General features: G+C 38.3%; 1 protein-coding gene across 3 annotated transcripts; it reads left to right on the top strand.

The window, feature by feature from the left end:
* Positions 1-578: 578 nt before the first annotated feature.
* On the top strand, positions 579-13,910 carry dync1li2 (dynein, cytoplasmic 1, light intermediate chain 2). Of its 3 annotated transcripts, none has more exons than XM_028014431.1 (13): positions 579-749; positions 1,502-1,575; positions 2,011-2,127; positions 2,247-2,477; positions 6,006-6,166; positions 6,915-7,008; positions 7,144-7,279; positions 7,438-7,549; positions 7,663-7,722; positions 8,021-8,065; positions 8,139-8,253; positions 9,274-9,399; positions 10,657-13,910. In XM_028014431.1, the coding sequence occupies exons 1-13, from the start codon at positions 664-666 to the stop codon at positions 10,764-10,766; spliced, it is 1,467 nt and encodes a 488-aa protein (XP_027870232.1). In that variant the 5' UTR covers positions 579-663; the 3' UTR covers positions 10,767-13,910. The 3 variants fall into 3 exon arrangements, with proteins under 3 accessions (XP_027870232.1, XP_027870233.1, XP_027870231.1); XM_028014432.1 differs by having other exon boundaries at positions 9,271-9,399; positions 10,662-13,910; XM_028014430.1 differs by having other exon boundaries at positions 9,271-9,399.
* Positions 13,911-14,728: the final 818 nt, after the last annotated feature.

Genomic DNA, 14,728 nt, shown 5'->3' with positions numbered 1-14,728 from the left:
AAATTCCAGCAAGGTATGACAAGAAGGCTATGAAAAAAACAAAAAAACCACGACACAAGCTACACCGTTTCAAAGATAAGTTGTCAAAATACTATGGAATTGTAAACTTCTAAATATGAAGAAATTAATAAGAAAGATTGCAAAAAATATTAAAGTGTGTAACAAATAAAAACAATCAAAATAATACTAATTGGACTGAAACAGGAAAGGTTTAACTTGTCAGACAGTGACTGATTAAAGGTGTCTTTTTATGTCGTGCATGCAAATATCTGGTTGCCCTGATTGGCGCCCCAAATATATTTCTGCTTAGGGCCTCATACAACCTTGGGAACATTGAAAAGGTATCCGCCATCAGCTGATTAACATAAATGACATCATTTATTGGCATATGGCCAAATGCTTATTAAAAGTTTGACCTGACATCTTAAGATGAATCATATACATATACATGTTAGTATATCGCAGAAAGTATTTTTTTTAATTATTATTATTCCCTGTTATACTGTTAACTTTTTTAAATAGTGAAAGAAATAGCCGTGCCCTCTTGCTCTCGGTGCGGCGACGCAGTCAACGGATGTAACGTACAGACGGTTAGTTGGATGAAGGCGGTGCTAGCGGTGCCCAAGCAGCAGGGCCTCGCCTTTGTGGGTGTAGAAAGAGAAGATGGCTCCCGTTCTGGAGAAACAGCTCCCGGGTGCAGCCGGACTGGGCGACAATAACAAGGAAGACGAAGAAGGACAAACTCTTTGGCAAGTCGTGCTGTCTTTTAACGGCTCTTTGTCAGCACAAGAGCGCCGTGGGACTATCGGAGCCGCGGCGGTTGTGCTTTGTCACTGCCGGTTGCTCCCTCTCACACACCGGCCCGGCTAGCTTTGTAGCAGTAACGTTAGCAGCAGCTGAACCTGAATGCTAACAGACGAGCTAACGTCAGCTAGCATAACTACCGCTACATTTCACCAAACAGGCTTGGCTTTTTTTTCTGATTGTGTGTATATAGCGAGTGTATTTAGATCGGTCAGGTTTCATAGGTGTTAGTAATATTAAGAGCTTTTATTTAGAGTTTAGCCAGATGGAAGGGCTAGACACTAAATAGCTTCTTTATGAAGGGGACAACTATTGAACAGGAGAATATAAATGTTAGCAAACAAGCCTTAACCAACGAGATTAAGAAAACCTGACAATGTTTTGGGGTAGTATTGATCACTGCAGATCATACTAAGGTCTTGTCAGTTTTAATGATTTCGGATTCTTGCCTGCTCTTTTTCAATCTGCTGGTCAGTGGTGATAAATGATCATTTCCTGATTTTATGCTGTCGTGGACTCGTCTCTGGACTCCCATTCCAGAACAGCTAAAGTGTCAATAAACTGAACCGTTTGTGAAGTCAGCACGGTCATAATTTCAACTATTTTTTTTTTTTTAGAAAGATACGGAGCTCTTGTCATTGAACAACATGACAGACATCCAGACCGTCCTGTTTTTGACTCGTTTTCTGTTTTATAGGTCCTCAATACTTAGTGAAGTTTCAACCAGGTCGAGTTCAAAGTTGCCATCAGGAAAAAATATCCTGGTATTTGGTGAGTATTTGTTGTGTCTGATCTTTCTTCTGGGCTGTATTTTCTTTTTTATTGTTGTCAACCCTGAGGTGAGTGCAGATAAAACATCTGAGGTGCTTAGAGCTGAATCACTGCATCTGTAATATCAGACATAACATGACATGGCCTTGTGATGTTTTCTTGGGTGGGGTCATGTATGAATAAGCACTCCTTAATTGTGAAAAAAAAATGAGCAAAGATTGTTTTTAACACTGTTATCTATTCAAATGAGACCAGGATTTGCATTAAGATTTTCACTCTTGAGTTTTTCATTTCTGCATCAATAAAATATTTTTTACTTAAATTTATGGGATGACGGCGAGTGACAAAACAAATGGAGAATACCAATTGCAACTGGGCATATTTACTCTTCCAATACAGCTACTGATTATGATACAATGGTTAAACATCTTGCAGGTGAGGATGGGTCAGGAAAAACAACGCTTATGGCCAAACTACAAGGAGCTGAGCACAACAAAAAGGGGAGAGGACTGGAATATCTTTACTTGAGCGTCCATGATGAAGACCGAGACGGTGAGTTTACATGCTGCAACTTTTCCATACCCCTTCCAAAACAACACAACTCCACAAGCTCACACCCAAAGTATTGGAAAAGTGTTTAAGATTTGTGCTGTTTTTTCTTTTGTCTGTAGACTTGACTCGCTGTAATGTGTGGATCTTGGATGGAGACCTGTACCACAAAGGCCTACTAAAGTTTGCTGTCACACCTCAGTCTCTACCTGACTGCCTGGCTGTGCTCGTTGTGGACATGTCGCGGCCCTGGACCATTATGGAGTCGATGCAGAAGTGGGCCAGTGTGCTTCGTGACCATGTGGACAAGCTAAAGGTTCCTCCGGAGGACATGAGAGAGCTGGAGCAGAGGAGTGAGTTGGCATCTTTCCCCTTCCTACCCCAATAGAACGTAAACATTAAATGTAATGTGTTGTGAAACTGATTGCAAATCCAAATAAGGCATTTTTATGAACAAAAACTTTAGACTGACAAAGGAAACAATAGCAATTAGCTAAAAAAAATGCAAAATCTATATGAAAAAAATTACATTTTGTTTAGTTTTCTATGGGAATTCTTTCCAATAAGTGAGACAAGCAGCAGTAAAGGTGCCTGAAGCATCCGAGGTTGGGAGCATTGTGAGTGTTGTGTAATGAGAGTAAGGCTTCTTGCTGACTGGGTGCCGAGGGGAGAAAAAAAAAGGAAAGCTTGGTAAATGTGCTCTTTGGAAGGCAGATGCTGGATAACATTACACATTGTCATGGCTGATTCTAGGTCATCATCAGAGAGGCCCATGATCCTCAGCTGTGTGTTCCTTGCTGGAGGCGAGTTCTGCAAATCAATGAGTGTGATGCACTCAGATGTTTTCCTATTAATTTTAGATCTGGTCATCTCTCACTTATGAACTGTTCTTTTGTGTTTGGAAAGATTGTTGCTTTTCAGACTCCTTAGTTAAGCCTTTAGGGTTTTGTACAAACATTTGTTTGTTTAAAAAAGTCTCAAACTTGCTATTACTCTAAAGTCTAAAATAATTTCTTACACAAAAATGTCTTTTTTTTTCTTTTAATTACTAAAACTAAAATTCAGATAAGTTTTTTGATTTATTTTCTGTGTATTAGATGCTAAAATAATAATACAACAGCAATGAGGAAGTTGTGTGATAGAAAGAGGAAGCTGTTGAGGGTTTGACCAAACTATACTTAAAGCTAAACATTTTGAATTGGTTCTCATCGCTGTAGTTTCATGAAGAATTTCCTTCAATTCAAATATTTTAATCATAAATGGTCATAAATAGTTATCTTCACATTTAGGCCTTTCATGTTTGATGCCAGTTTCAGGTTTTCATTGAGATTGCTGGTTCTGATTTTGACAGATTATTATTATTTTTTAATTTTGAGCATCCTTAGGGAAGGAAAAACTCATCCTTAATCTTATCCGCTGTAGTTGGTAGATTTTCATCTTGAGCCATAATTTCACGGATAGTGGACAGTGATGGTATTAGTTTGCACTGTTGCAGTCTTTGGTGGTACTAATACTGTGGTCAGTTCTTTGACAGTTAAGTTTCAGTGTTTTGTCAGGCCCTTACAGTGTATTTTCTAAAATAAAGCATCATTGTCATGTCAGTAACACAGTGGTGAGACCAAGTTATGCAGGCGGGCCAGCTGAAGTCTGGAAAAGTGTGTCAGTGGCTTTTGTCCAGGCAGTCTTGCACACGTCTTGCATCATGGTTGCCTCCCTTCCCAACAGCAACGTCAAGGAAAGGAAGTAAACTGAGTGGGTTTGAATTCAGTCAGTGGGCCGGATATTCTGACTGCTCTAGAGCCGTGACTGAAAGTAGGTTGGGCTTCTTGGGCCTACTCTTGTCAAATTACAGGATCAGCCTTTTTCTGCAGTACGGTGTTCTAAAACGACAATGTTTTTGCCCAGCTATGCTGATAATGGAGGGATTTTTGCTTCTTAAGAATATTTGAGAATGCTGCATGCACATACGTTCTGGCTGTGCAGTTTTGACAATGCAGATGAGTGTTCTTGTTTTGGTATTTAAATGAGTTACTAAGATTCCTTTAGAGTACAGATGCGTCTTGGCCTCACCTTTGTTTGTTAAACAGATAAGTAGGTCTTGATGGGCAAAGTCTGTCAGTTTGTGCTACCTTCAAATAATACTCGGTGATATAAAGTGAAGTTAAAAACAAAGTAACTATTTCCTTAAGAGAGAAATGAGTGCATGATTCCTGTTACCTTTAAACCATGACCCATGAAACTTGTGGGTCGTGGTAAAAAGCCATGCACTCTTGATGCAAAATTGTAAATACTATTTATGCATGGTTTCTGGTTGTGTGTAATCCTAAACTCCACGAAGGATTTGCTTAAAGAGTGATTTGAGCACCAGTGCTTGTCTGATGTTCAGAATTCCCTGTTCATAGGAAAAAAGTTTGACCAAAACTGACAAGCTTGTCTGTTTTAATGGGCTCTTCCCAAACTGCATTCTCTAAGCGCCTGAGGAAGTAAGCCAAAGCTTCCTGCTTCATAACCCCCCACATCTCCAAACTCCTGCTGCAGCTTTGAAAATATCTGGACAGCTTTTCCAGCTCGACAGGGGATGAATGTCATTTCTAATTTTCTTCCCCAATTCTCAGTCTGTTATGAGTAGAGCTGTGTGATTTCATGCAAATGTAGATAATATTCACAAAACCTTTTCCAAAAGTCTTGGGGATCATCAAGACCATTTTTGACAAATGTGAGACAGGCCTTCGTGTCTTTGCATTTTTTTCATGCCCACAAGTTTCAGTTCATGATATTCCAATCATTTCATTGATAAAAACAAGCTATCTAAAACATGGTATGTGAAAAAGTACTGATAAAAAGTAATTCCCTCCTAAACCTAAAAAGTGTTTGTTCCACCCTTGGCAGCAACAACTACAATTAGGCAGTAGCGAGAACTGGTTATAAGTCTTTTACACCACTGAATTGAGTGTGTTTTGAGCATGAATGAACTGTTTAAGGTCATGCCACAACATCACAATCAGATTTTAGCTCAGACCTTCACGCACAAACACCTTCACCTTGGTCTTTCTGTGAGAGTTTTAGATCGTCGTCCTTCTTCACAGACGAAGCGTTTCTGAACTTAAGGTCACAAACTGATTGTCTGACATTCTCCTTCAGGATTTTCTAGCACAGGTCAGAGTTCATGTTTCCATAAATTGTTGACATTGTTCATGTGCTGAAGATGCTAAGCAGCCTCTAACAGTCACTCTACTATTGCCAAATTTGTCAGTATGTTATTTTCTTTTCAGTCTTTTCAGTTCACTCAATATTCTCTCAAAAGTTTTAGGCATTATTAATATATGTTTTGGTAAATGTGAGATAAACCTTTATGGTGTTTAGTTGGCCAACAGGTATTTTAATCATTTTAACCAGGGATTTTATTCATGGATTTATCCCTGTGGATAAAACTCATTAACATTTACCTCAACTGAAGTAAGAGTCCTGCAGTGCTTTAGATGTTGTTCTGGGTTCTTTAGGGAACAATGGTGGATGAGTTGTTGACGCACCCCTGTAGTAATTTTAGAGTAATTTTAAGTTTTGCACAATTAAAACATCAGTTTAGGTTCATAGATTGTTAGAAACCACAACAAGTGAGATTAAACTTAGCATTTGTATTTGGTTCTTTGGACAATATCTTAAAATTTAGTCAACTAAGCAAAATATTCTTTTAAAGCCAGAACCTTTGAGTGCCCAAATGAAACTCAGTCCAGTTTTGTGGTCAGCTTATTTCACTGCACAAAATAAAGACGTCAGACTACTGGAACTTTTGTGAGAGTTCAAATAGTTTGTTACTGACTGCCTAATTTCAGTGCTGTGTTCACCAATTTTGTACTTTGTTTCTTTTTTTCCCTCCCAAGTGGTGAAAGCCTTCCAAGAGTACACAGAACCAGAGGACGCCACCCCATCCTCCCCCCGACGGGCCCCGACATCAGGGGAAGACGAAGCTGTTGTGTTACCACTTGGGGACAACACACTCACACACAACTTGGGCATTCCAGTGCTAATAGTTTGCACAAAGGTAAACAACCAGTACAAAAACCCAGGTTTAATAATATGATGGCACTATAAGGTTGTAGCAATCTTATCTTCCAGACCATTTAATTCTGGTTTTAAGCGTCCTTTTCATATCTATGAATGTGATCATTTGGCATAGCCCTCTTCACAGTGTTTATATCTTCTTAAAGATACCGCTTTTATGCTACGTTAAACATTTAGCAAACTTTATATGTTAACTTTCTCCAGGAGTCCTATAAACTGAGGTAGAAAAAAACATTCATTAACACTAAAATTTAATCACCGCTTGTTGAATTATCCTTGCACTAAATGTTGCCATTATGCTTTGTTTTGATAAATTTTCTTACCAGAAAAGACATGTGGTTGCCGCAAGCGGAAAGCAGTGCATACTCCTTTTTATTGGTGTTGCTTTTGTCCCTTTTTTATTGTTGAAAGAAGCCAAATTACTCAATGGAGGCCAAAAAGAAAATAGACAAAATTATGTGTTGCCTTAGCAGTTAATTTACATTTTTATGTGGTCATTAGGCAACACGCTGTTTTTACTTGGAGCTCCCTAATATCTAATTTACATGTATACTGAAGTAGTTACCATCAGGGGAAAATAAGTAACAGCAAAACATGTTTTTGAGGCCCTATGATGTTGGAAGTTGGGTTTTTTGAGGACTAAAGGGAGAACGCCTTTAAGGATTCTGTGTGCTCCACCTCTAATGCTCCTTTTCCTTTTATTTCCATCTCTGTTTAACTTCATTCAGTGTGATGCCATCAGCGTATTAGAGAAGGAGCACGACTTCCGAGACGAGCACTTTGATTTCATCCAGTCCTGCATCAGACGATTCAGCTTACAGTGTATCCTTGTTGTATTGGTTAATCATACAAATTTCTCAATTGTACACAGTTGTTTTGGGGGTGGTGGATTGTTTTATATGGGACTCTTTATGACACTTTTTTTTTGTCATTAGCTTCCCTAACTAAATTCAACAGATGGCGCTGGGCTGATCTACACTTCAGTCAAAGAGGAGAAGAACCTGGATCTGCTTTACAAATACATAGTCCACAAGCTGTATGACTTTCAGTTCGCCACGCCCGCCTTAGTGGTGGAGAAAGATGCAGTGTTCATGTAAGTAAGGCATGTGATTGTTTGCCTGTTGATCACTGTTGTACAGCTGCTCATTTTATCACAGTCATTTAAAGTGAAATTGGATCGTTTGCTACCAAATTCTTTACGCCTCTCATTTTTCTTTCCGCATGTAAACGATCTTCTCCTTTTGTTCTCAGTCCATCTGGATGGGATAATGAGAAGAAAATTGGGATTTTGCATGAAAACCTCACAACGGTCAGACCGGATGATCCGTTTGAAGATTTCATCACAAAACCTCCAGTACGAAAGGTATGGCAGAGCAAACGCTGGCACAATGACTGGTCAGTCAGGAAAATAAAAGCACTCTGTTATGACATTACAAGATGTCATAACAGATTTTATGACTTTCTTTTTTCTTTTAGTTGGTTCATGACAAAGAGATAAATGCAGAGGACGAGCAGGTATTCCTGATGAAGCAGCAGGTGAGCTTCAGCTCATTCTTTGTATTTGACATTTACATTTTTACTTAAAAATTGCAGCTCGCATTGCATCATGCTCACTTTGTATCCACTCATAATTTTACCATATTTTGTCCTTTGAGTAATGCCACACATACTTCCCTTTTTAAGGACACATAAAGCAGGAAGCAGTTAGGAGAAAAAATATTTTTAAAATGAGTTTCCTCCACTTCTCCCTTCTCTGTCTCACATGAAACAATCATGAATTCAGATGTATCAGTGGTTGTTGGAAGCCATTAATTCCTATTTCTGTTCCCCACAGTCTTTGCTAGCAAAGCAGCCAGCAACACCAACCAGAGGAGCAACAGTGAGTGTCTGAAAGTCCCACCTATGTTTGCTGTGCTTTTATTTTCCTGACTGACCAACTAATCTCTTTTTAGGAATCTCCTGGAAGGACGATGTCATCGTCCCCCAGGCCGGCGGGTCGTGCTGGCCAGCCAAGTGTAACCAGCTCACCAATGGCCTCTGTCAAAAAGCCTGACCCTAATATGAAAGGTTAGTGTGTGGTGTTTATTCCTCATTACTAAAAGAATAATTTTCCTAGAGTTATCGCCATTTTCACAGGGCGACAGTGGTAGGAGTTTGTTAGAGGCCTTGAAAAGTATTGAATTTCTCCAGATTTTTCCTCATAAGTCTTATATTTCCTTTGGCTTTGCTAAAATTTGAACATGTTTCCCTGAACAGAAATCAACTGTTTAAAATGTTGTGACCTGGCACAGCATTTGGAGGAATTAAGGTTCTTTAATAAATAGCCCAGTGGGAAGGAATTAATCGCTGCCATTCCTGTAAAACTGTAGAAGAAATCTGCTCATAAAACTCTCTTATTTTTGTTTGAGTAGGAGTCATCTAGCTTTGCAATGAAAAAAAGTCTTTGTTTATCTCATTCGTATTGAATGAAATTCATTTGGAGAGCAGAAAATGCAACTCACCCCTCAAAAACAAAAATATAGGTCAAAGCCTCAGATTTAGGAAGTTAAAAAAATTTCTTTCACATTAGAAACCAGAGATTGTATTTAACAAAATCTGTGTTCAAAGGTGAATCTAAATAGTTATCCAGAACATATGTCCAAGATGCTTGAAACAAAAACACCTGCGTAAGTTAAAACATTATATTTGACTGTAGTTACCAAACATGTAACTGAATAAATCAGTCGACTTATTTCCAATAATTCTGGCAGGTCTTAAATTACATGTTTCTTAAAATGTTTTAGTCTTGAATTTTACCAATTAAAAGCTGCAGAATTCCGGTTTTACAATCGTCTGGTTTGATTGTAGAAATCTCTATAGCATTTCTCCTTAGCTTGGAAAATGTCATTTAATATAAATAAAACACAATGAATATATGTTAAAGACGTCAATGGTCAATATTTGGAATCAAAAATAAACATTTGGTTCAGTTTAACGTTCCAACTTCAAATGGTAATAGTGTAACGTAGAAATGTGGAGGATTCTAGCTTTTGTCAGGTCAAAATGTGGAGACTCTGCTGTAATGCAGAAACATTTCTGTTGCAGCAGGGGCTGCTAATGAGGGAGTGCTGGCCAACTTCTTCAACAGTCTGTTGAGTAAAAAGACTGGATCTCCAGGAAGCCCAGGATCTGGAGCAGTCGGAGCTGGAGTGCAAGGATCTGCCAAGAAAACAGGTATAATCCATCACTCCAGTGCTGAACATCTCTTTGCTCTGGTATTTTACTGTTTTTTGTTTTTTTTAACTTCTCTCACAGTTTGCAGTTGTCACTTTTGAATGTTGACACAATTAAGACTTTTCCACTAAAGAGGTTCCGGTTTTTAACCAGGAATAGCACTTGAGCCACTTTTTAAACTGGTTTTTCATCTTGTTGATAATAAACTAGAAACTAGAGCAGAAGTGGGTAGAGTAGCCAAAAATTGTAATCTATTAAGAGTAGCACTACTTTCAAGTAGAAGTAAAACATATGGTGTAATAAGAATTCTACAATTTATTTTTCTAAAGCAAGTAACTCAAGTAGTTGTAACTCTTTGCAGCGTACCTCAGGGACCGAGCCAAGTACCCCAATAGTTACCTTAATAGTGGATTATTGGGTTGAATTATTCCTGTGGATTATGGAAAAGTGTACTGACAACGCATCTTCTTCAAATCTCCACTCATTCTGCTGCCTGCCCAAAAAGTGTCTTCACTAAGAAACAGGGAAAAAGCGTGTTTTATTAGCAACATATGACGATACAGTTCAGTTAACAAGATATTGTGCTGTATGGGATAAAAAGCGTTGACTGGCTTCACAGTATCAGCGGAATGAGGGAATCTTGTTCTTTGAAGCTGTGAGCCGCTCTGCTGTCTGAAGCTTTATGCCTCCAGCCTGAGTCAGATGGTTAAATCAGGACAAATGAAAAGATGTCAACTTTGACTCGACTTCTGACTGCTGAAGAGACAGGCCTGTATCCACTGAAAACATCTGTCACTGGTGTGTGCATGGAAACTAATAAGTCCTGCCCAACTAATCCACCTTTTGTTTTTAAGCCAGTTGAACTCACCAAGTTGCTGTATTTTCAGCCCTCTTCCATTTTATTATTGCTTTTTTTCCATCTTTCTAAGATAATGGAGTCAAACATTGTGATATGACTAAAGTCACTGCATTACTCCTTGCTGCCTCAGATCACTTGTGTATGTTTTGCTCTAGCTCTGAGCACCGCTAACATCTGAGAGCAAGCTGAAAGAAGTAGTGCATGAGTACAAGTTGTGGTTTTTATAAGTTTTGCATGGGTGTTAATGAGTTGCCAATCACTATCATTGTACTGCATCCCCATTCAAACTCTAAATCATCATCTTGCTGATTGTAGAAAATTTGCTTTTGTTTTTCATGAAAACACAGAAGCTACAGGAGATTACTTTTGGGTTTTGTCTCTCTTTCCTTTTTCCCAAGGGCAGAAGCCGGGTTTGACTGACGTCCAGGCCGAGTTGGACCGGATGACTCGCAAGCAAGACTCCGTGGTTTCAGCTAACAACATACCGCCAACAGAGAACGAAGCGTGAAGGCAACAAAACGGCTGCGTCGTCCACTGCGTTAATACTCTGGAAACAATACATGTACATGTGAGCATAAACAGAAAAGAAAAAAAAAAAATTGACCAAATTTCCAACGCCTGTATCAGTCAGCACACACTGTCGGTTTCACCAAATGAGCTTCCGATGCGATCAGACGGTGAGATGGGATGAGCAGTAACACAGACGGATCTCTTAGTGAGATGAGGAAGTGCCGAAAGGCTTGGCTTTATTTCTGTCTTCTCTTCAACTGTAAATGCTATTTTGTGAGGGATGTCAGCTTTTGGAAATGTGTGCAACTCTCCCCGGCAGCCGGTCCGAGGCGCTGGGCTGCAGGCCTCTCCGTCTCTGGGATAAAACACTGTCCTCGCGGACTTTGAAGAGTGAAAACACACTCGGCCTCGTGGCCCCTGGTTCAGCTTATCTCATGGAAGAATCTTTGGTTGCGATTGGAAAGATATTTAAACATGAAATGTTAGTAAAAGTAATTGAAATACTTGCAAACAAATGTAAAAAAAAAATGTTGGATATGATACTGATGTATTTATACAAAGTTCCTCCTTTTATTTTCTGCACCATTTCTTGGTTTAAGGAAACATTTATCTGTAACATGTTAAAATGTCACTGACATCAAGACACTAATACGACATGTCCACACCGCTGATAGCATATCATTTGCCCTCGCTCATCTCAAAGGATTCTGTAGATATAAAAGCATCACAACAATATTCAGGTTAACTTAATTTTGTACAAAATGCATTTCTGTCCAAATAGTGAAAATAGCTTCTTTGACTAAATGAGACTGGATGGGATTTTTTTTTTGAAGGACTTAGAGGTTGCAGCAGCGTTGCTTCTTTAGGTAAAGGTTTGTATATTTTGGGAAGGGGTTGGGCAGCATCTTTCCTACTATAACTCCTAAGTGCCTCGCACAGTTAGCCGTTTGTGTCGTAGTAGAGGTGCTTGTCTACACTAGAGGAAATGCACTGTAGCACCACTGGTTCTAGGGCTTTTGTTGTTTATTTTGTTTGTTTTTTTGTTTTGTCCCCCAATTAATTTATTTTGTTTCATGTTTTTTTTTTTTTTGTTCTTTGTCAGCTTTTGAATTTTTTTTATTTTTTCAAAAATAAGCTGTGGCCTCTTTAATAACGTTTAACAGAGTAATTGCCTTCAAGTACACTGGCTGCTTATATCAAGAAGGAAAGCGGTGAGAGCGACTTTGGCTGAAACCACTTCATTGCAGCCAACACACATTCAGTTCTATGCTGTGGTTTGAACAAAACTAAATATATCTTATTCTTCAGTGTTAGACGACACTTGTTCTCCTCTGGTTTCACATTTTCTTCATGTTGTACTTTGCATTTCGGTTAAAAACATTCCTGTTTTCTACGTGAAGTCTGTGGAGAAACAAATGCATCCCTGTAGGAAACCTGTTGGTTCACTTGTTTTTTGTTTTTGTTGCTTTGGTGCCCATTTAAATGACGACCTTTTGCCTTCAATGTGCGACCTAGTTCGCTACACTAGGCCCCCCTTGCCTTCACAGGAAAGATCTTAACTTTGCGTGTCCTTAAGGGGTTGCTTGATTGTTTTCTGTCGTTACTGTTTTGAACTTTTACTTGCAGCAGGTAAACTGTACCATATCATAAAGTCAGTAAGTTTGTAGTTTGATACCATAATCCAAAAATGTTAGCACAACCTCGTTATGCAAGGCCCTGCTTAATCCTATGGATAATATCTAGTGTGGAGTGGCTTTTATAGAAATAGATTGGGGAAAGCAGCCGATTGCTATTCAAGTGAGGTGAAGCCAGGAACGAACCGGTGGGAACTGGAACATGTAACCAAAGATGCTTAGTAGTCTTTACTTTCTGCATTTGTATGACTTCCATTAGATTAACCAGTGGCCTTTTTTCTGCTGCTCCTGCATGAAGCTCTTTCATTCCACTCATCAGACCTGCCTTTCAACTTTTATTAATATTCTGTAAAGTGGTAGAAAAAGCTTCATCTGTCCAACTGCATCTATCATTCTTTTGGGGAGTTGGTTTAATGGGCTCTACAGTATTTTGTTGCTGTAGGTTAGGGATACATTTTGTAAACCACTTAAGTAACTTTTGGCACACAGGGTTTATCTCTGAATTTACTATTTTCTAAAAGTGTAACGGAAAATTTAAAAAAAAATATCTACATTGGCCAACAGGCTTGTTTTAGCAGCGTCAAAAATTATCATAGTTATCTACTTTGCATTTACTTTGCTAAAGATGAAGCTTTTAAAGTTTTTTCTTCTCTGTAGTTGGACTGAATGAAGCACAATTTGTAATCAACCAGAAGCAGCGGACATGTTTAATAAGCACTTCTCCTTGGACATTTATAGAAGTTCCTTTATCTCTTATTTTTGGTATATCTAAAAATAGGAGTGAATTCCCCTTTCAGATAAACGAGTAAGGAAATTGTCAGAATTTGAAAAGGGCAGCATTATTAGTATTATGCAAGAATAATATGGAGTTATAGGACATTTCTTGCAAGTCTGCTGGTAGTTGATAAAATGTACTTGTTTGGATCTTTGCTCAACACTTGCCCTTTGTGCTTACTGTCAAATTAAGCATGTTTTCGTTTTTCTCAATGGTTTTGCCTTTCTGAATTTTCAATTTAAAATTCCTCCGCCCTGACGGACCACCCTGATTTGTTTGGATGACACACAGCCACATCAGCTTAATTTAGGCACTTAGCTGAAATTAAGCCACTTGGCTTCAGTGTCTTGTTTATTCTGTGTTGAAGATCGGATGTCGCTTTGGTCGATTGATTTGAATAAAATACCGAAATTAACTTTTGTACTTGGATGTCAGTGGAAATCAGCTGCCTTGTCACATCCTAACTGAATGGCCTTCAACCACTATTGACTGTCTACATCTATGCGAGACTACGAGCTTCTGCTTCCAGTCCTTTTATATTTAAGATACTGAGACATTTTTAAGCACATGGCCGGCTGTTTTGTGTCTGGAGTAATTCAGAAGGTTGATTGTATATTGTCTTTAACACAATTCTGTAGCCTCTAAGCTGCCATGTGGATCCTAGCTTCTTATGCTGACTAAGATAAGGAAAATGTTTATCAGACCCCTGGCTTCAATAAAACCAAGAATCCTATGTCTCTGTCTGATGTCTTTATTTTTTATTTTCTTATAAAGCTATTGCTTCAAAAGTAATTCTTCAAAATGTGCATCTACAATAGATCATTTGAATGTACATATCCAGTCAAATCTAAGCACATTTTTTATCCGGTGTTAATATTTTTGTATAATGTTTTAACTATAGTTTGTAAACAGTGGGGGAAATAACTTCTTCACATCCTACCAATTTTTCAAATATCCCAAACACAGAGAGGTCTGCAATTGTCAGGTACACCTTAACTGTGTGAGACAGTATCCAAAAATTGTATAAAATCCAAAAATATCTAATTGCATTGTTTTTAAATAACCAATGTGCATTTTATTGCACAAAATAAATTGACCACCTACCAACCAGCAGGTGTTCTGGTTCTCACAGACCTGTTTGTCTTTATTTGTTTTTTCCTGTTTCAACTCGTTCCTCCCTGTAATATAGATCACTACCGCAGACCCTTCCTGCCCATCAGCATCTACAACAACTCTTTCAAGTACATTGAATGATATGAGTTGCAACATTTAATTTCCTTTTGGGATCAATAAAACATTTTGAATTTATTTGCTTCTATTTAATCAATTATCTATAATATTTCAAAATGATATGTGGTTTTCTAGATTTTTAAAATTAGATTTAATGTCTAACACTTAAGAATGAAAACTACAGAGCTCTCCAGGTTGTTGTAAGTGGGACAAGTAAATACTTATTTTCCTCTTTGCAAACAAAACTCCACCCCAAAGGACCGATTTTTATTTATGTATACATTTTAAACATGTCGATAATAACGGGGCAGTAAATGTGCA

This window comes from Xiphophorus couchianus, chromosome 4 (genome assembly GCF_001444195.1).
Source record: "Xiphophorus couchianus chromosome 4, X_couchianus-1.0, whole genome shotgun sequence".
Lineage (NCBI taxonomy): Eukaryota > Metazoa > Chordata > Actinopteri > Cyprinodontiformes > Poeciliidae > Xiphophorus > Xiphophorus couchianus.
This window is presented reverse-complemented; position numbering and strand designations above follow the sequence as displayed.

Bases quoted from the DNA above. Each gene is read 5' to 3' on its own strand.
- dync1li2 (XM_028014430.1), top strand. From the start codon at position 664: ATGGCTCCCGTTCTGGAGAAACAGCTCCCGGGTGCAGCCGGACTGGGC. The intron at 7,550-7,662 runs GTATGGCAGAGC...TTTTTCTTTTAG, and splicing joins CAAAACCTCCAGTACGAAAG to TTGGTTCATGACAAAGAGAT. The intron at 8,066-8,138 runs GTGAGTGTCTGA...ATCTCTTTTTAG, and splicing joins CACCAACCAGAGGAGCAACA to GAATCTCCTGGAAGGACGAT.